Source organism: Cibotium barometz, chromosome 61 (genome assembly GCF_041138505.1).
Source record: "Cibotium barometz isolate CiBa-2024 chromosome 61, ASM4113850v1, whole genome shotgun sequence".
Classification (NCBI taxonomy): domain Eukaryota; kingdom Viridiplantae; phylum Streptophyta; class Polypodiopsida; order Cyatheales; family Cibotiaceae; genus Cibotium; species Cibotium barometz.
The window spans coordinates 13170198-13175139 of NC_141106.1; the positions used below are offsets into that span (position 1 = coordinate 13170198).

General features: G+C 42.5%; 1 protein-coding gene across 1 annotated transcript; it reads left to right on the top strand.

Moving 5' to 3' along the window:
* The first annotated feature begins 292 nt into the window (after positions 1 to 292).
* On the top strand, positions 293 to 2812 carry LOC147604570 (serine--glyoxylate aminotransferase-like). Its single transcript, XM_086794975.1, has 5 exons — positions 293 to 554; positions 1104 to 1388; positions 1508 to 1874; positions 2045 to 2255; positions 2410 to 2812. Exons 1-5 carry the CDS (start codon positions 350 to 352, stop codon positions 2545 to 2547), a joined length of 1206 nt encoding a protein of 401 aa, XP_086651101.1. The 5' UTR covers positions 293 to 349; the 3' UTR covers positions 2548 to 2812.
* Positions 2813 to 4942: the final 2130 nt, after the last annotated feature.

The window sequence follows — 4942 nt, forward strand, 5'->3', positions numbered from 1 at the left end:
AAGAGGGTGGGCAAAAGATGAGTGAGAGCCACTACCTCAAGACAGGATAGGGCAGGGGATAAAAGGGATATAAATCTGTGGCCATGGAAAAGAGAGAGCTCTATAGACTATAACCACACATTTTACATCACTCCCAATCTGTTCAGGAGGAGGGCCACGTGTAGGCCACACGTGTAAACAAGAGTATGTCCTAATTTGTAGAAGACACTTTTCTTACAAAGCTACGAAATTTCATTTCTAGCAAACACAGAAACTCTCGTCTGTTTATAGCGGAAGATAAACGTACGCGTGCGTGCGTGCCCGCGCGCGTGTGTGTGTCTGTGTGTGAGAGAGAGAGAGAGACATCGCCATGGAGTACTACCCAGGCCCAGGCAGGAACCAGCTGTTCGTTCCAGGGCCTGTAAATGTTCCCGAGCAGGTCCTGCGTGCCATGAACAGAAACAATGAGGATTACCGCTCCCCTGCCATGCCCTCCCTCTCCAAATCAGTCCTGGACGACGTTAAACGCATCTTCAAGACTACCTCCGCTACCTCCTTCATCATCCCTACCACAGGTACACATAATCTCTCCTCATGTCTGTCGGTTTTGGCCAGAATTGGCTTAATTTTATTAATTCACATTAATCCATCCAATGTTTTCCTTCAATTGGGTGACCTTTTTTTTTCTAATTGGATGAGATTTTCCTCTATTCGGGGCTAAAGTTGGGTTAAGTGTTCTTGGGTCAGGTTTATCTCCAAATGGGTTAATCTTTGACCTTTAATTAGCAGCTGAAGCTGGTTTTGTGTTGATTCTTTGCCTTTATATCGGAGCTAAATTGGAAGCGTTTCTTCCTTGGAGTTAAACTGGGTACAGTTTAATTCCTGCATTGAAGCTAAACTGGGTAAAGATTTTACCAAATTTGCAGCTAAATCGGGCTTTTGCCAATTTTGGAGTTCGCCAGTTTTGGAGATATTTTGGGTATAGGTTAGGGTCCAGTTTTTTTCCATAAGTGGAGCTGAATGTTGGGCTCTTGGAGTTGAAATGGGTACAGTTTCTGTCCTATTCTGTGTTGAAATGGTGTGTGTGTGTGTGTGTGTGTGTGTGTGTGTGTGTGTGCATGCAGGAACTGGTGCATGGGAGAGTGCCCTTACCAACACCTTGTCTCCAAGGGACAAGATTGTATCCTTCAGGCTGGGGCAGTTCAGTCTTCTTTGGATAGACCAGATGCAACGCCTCAATTTTGATGTGGATGTGGTGGACGTGGAGTGGGGCGCTGGCATTGACCTTACTGTACTACGACAGAAGCTCCAAGCTGACACTAATCATGAAATCAAAGCTGTGTGTGTGGTGCACAATGAGACGGCCACAGGTGTCACCAATGACCTCGCCGGAATCCGCACAGTTTTAAGTGCGTTCACCCCACTCATGTCACTTCTCTCATACACTCGTTGTGAAGTGGGTTGTACTCAATTTTCCATGAGCAGCTTTATATGGCTCTAATTGTGTGGATTTTTGGATGAGAATCAGATGCATGCAAGCACCCAGCTCTCTTCCTTGTGGACGGTGTATCATCAATAGGTGCACTGGATTTCCGAATGGATGAATGGAGCATAGATGTTGCATTGACCGGCTCTCAAAAGGCCCTTTCTTTGCCCACAGGGCTTGGCATATTGTGTGCAAGCCCTAAGGCTTTGGAGGCTTCCAAAACAGCCAAATCACTGCGTGTATTCTTTGACTGGAACGACTATTTGCGCTTCTACAAGATGGGTACCTATTGGCCTTACACCCCCTCTTCTCAGCTGCTTTATGGTCTGCGAGCTTCTCTGGACCTCATTTTTGAAGAGGGTCTGGACAACGTGATAGCAAGGCATCACCGATATGGCCATGCTACAAGGTAAGGGTTTCTCTCCATCTTTGCTTTTAGAAGTATGTATGTATATCAAGAGGAGATGATAAACACACAAACGCACCCGTGTGTGCAATCTCTCTATTGACATTGGTTGATACTTGTCTTAGTCAGACGATTGGTGTCAGAGTAAGCATTTTCCTCGATGCTTTTTGCAGGCTTGCTGTCGAGGCATGGGGTTTGAAGAACTGTACCAAAAAACCGGAGTGGTTTAGCGACACTGTGACTGCTGTTGTTGTTCCCTCTTACATAGACAGTGCTCAAATTGTGAGGCAAGCTTGGAAGAAATACAACTTGAGCTTGGGCCTCGGACTTAATAAGGTTGCCGGGAAAGTGTTTCGGATTGGCCATCTTGGGCACCTTAACGAGGTGGGGAACTTTGCTGCCTTTGAGTGCATATGGGTGATATTAATTACGGCATGTCCAACCAGCTCACTCATTAGCTAACTGCTCTTATGAGTAACATTTAATTTAGTGATGGAATATGATGTGGTTAGATTCTTAAATGATGCGTTTTGTGCAGCTGCAATTGCTAGGAGCACTGGCTGGTGTTGAGATGGTTTTGAAGGATGTGGGCTATCCAGTTGAGATGGGCAGCGGAGTGGCGGCAGCGTCAGCTTATCTCATGCGTTCAACGCCCTTAATCAAGTCACGGATGTAGAGCTGCTAACATATTTCGCTCATAAAATGAAATATCTGTCATGTTGAGTCTCTGGCATGATAAGGGTTTGGAGTATGTGCAACCAGCAAACCTTCTTCTGAGCAGCTTGTTACGGCCTGCTCTCTTAATGTCCATATATCCACTCCACCTTTTGAGAAAGGAAGGAATTTTAAAGCCTTTTTAGTTGGTGCTTTTGTATAGCCTTTAAGCATTGGTTTACTATGCGTTTTTAAGAACAGCTAATGTGAGGAAATTGAGAAAGCAAGCTTTTTTTTTGAAGCACAAGCAGACAATATTGCATTTGAGAAGTAACTAATTTCCATATGGGATGAGAGAAGATGATACCAGTAAATTTGACACAGAGCTGGTGGGTGACATCAACTTTAACTCCCCTCAAACAGCCCCTTAAGTGCCAAAAAAAAAAGAAAGTAAGATAACACATGCATGATTGCACTAAAATACATGATCACAAAGATGGCCAGTCTACTTGCAAATATACAATGTTTTCCATGTCAGATTACGGCCGAGTAAAGCACCATGACTTAGAACACATGCCAACACTTGAGTCTAGAACCAACAAAACATCAATTGACTGTGTAAGCTTAGAAGCTTAGATGAAACAAAGCAGAACTTTAAAGCAAATCATAACTTCTTGTGGAGGAGGACAGCAAGCTTGCTCTTCTCCTAGGTGAAAATCAGAAGTATGCTTTTCCCATCAGTGGCTTTCTGCTGCTTTTTGGGCACTCATTTAGTTTGTCTTGTGTTTGAATAGTTGCTTGCTGTTGGGATTTTGTGCAAGGTAGTCCATGTTACACTGGGAAGGCAGCATTAGTGCCCATAGGGCGTGGCATCTTGACCACAGGCAACCCCTTCACCCTTCAAGCTGGGTAGTCTTGCTATCTTAGAGAGAGAGAGTATACTGGTTGTTGTACAAGTCCACTTCAGAATTTGAACATATGAAATTGCTTTAGAAAAGAAGACGTATATTCCACAAGCAAGTACATAACCTCTCTATATGATGCTTTGTGTGTGTGTGTGTGTGTGAGAGAGAGAGCGAGAGAGAGAGGGTTTTAGGTAAATGTTGAGATTCCCATAACTCTTTGCTATATGTTAGCCACTTCATTGGTGCCATAAGACTTTTGCTTTGCCATCTTACCTACTCGAGTAGGTACCTATCTTTTATAAGACGGCGCTGGAACATATAAAGTGGCCTTACCATGAACTTAACGTTGAACAAAGGAAGTTTAAGAACTTCATGTACACTCTCAAAAAAATAATGGGTCACAATTGAGATTCAAGTTTCAATGAAAAATGCTTACTTTTTGTCGTAGAGGTAGCTTGGTGAATCTGCTTATAGCTTTTCAAGGGAGGCCACCCAAATGCATGTGCAGCTAGCTATTTTCGATAGCTCCTACTATTGTCACTCCAACAGTTCTAGAAGGAAATATGAGGACAGACCCATCACAACATGGTAGCCATGGTGGTGGAGATAGAGAACGTGCAATGGTAAACTCTCGCTCAGTCACTCACTCTCACTCACATAAGAGGAGAAGGAGAAGAGCAGAAGAAGTACACAAGAGCTCTTAATCTCACACAAGGAAAGTGTCCATTCTCATTAGTTGAATTACCTTAATCTCACACAAGGAAAGTGTCCATTCTCATTAGTTGAATTACCTTTTATATAAACTTACTAAATAGCTAAGCACTCGAGCATGGACAATGGCCATAAGGTAAATCTCTAATCTAGTGTGTACTAAACTACTAGTATACATGTGAAATTTGATGTGGGCATTACACTTAGCTCGATCATCCCTTGTTTACATCGTATGTGGCTCCTTAGAGCAAAAAAAAAAAATCACAAGATGTGCATTTTGTGTTAAAAACCACTTAGGCGGGTGAAATTATAAAATATGATTCCAATGAATAGATTTGTCAATGCTAACCATTGACTCTGACTTCTAAAAAATATGTTTAAGGAACTTCTCAAAGCTGTCCGTCTCATTAACTACAATCAAGTGGCTAGCATCTGCCTTGGTTGAGCATTATTACAAAGTTTCAAAAATTTACATTTATTGAAACTCAAATACTTTGTCCACGCCTCTCGCAACAAAAATAATTTTGGATGGGACCCACTAGAGTCGTCTTTCTAGTTAATCATAAAAAATGGGGTTAATAACTCCCCCTACCATTCTCAAACCTATGCAATAAAGAGTATTGTCGAGAGATTGGTGCACTGCAAGGAACATATATGGTAGAGTAATCTAGGTGGTCGGTCGTAAGGATATTCGTCCCAAAGTTTCTCCATCCGAAAACATACATGAATGTTTTTTTTTGTTGAAGCTTATATGCTAGAGGGATTATGCACATGTTTGTGTATAGAAGCTCTTTAGAAGAG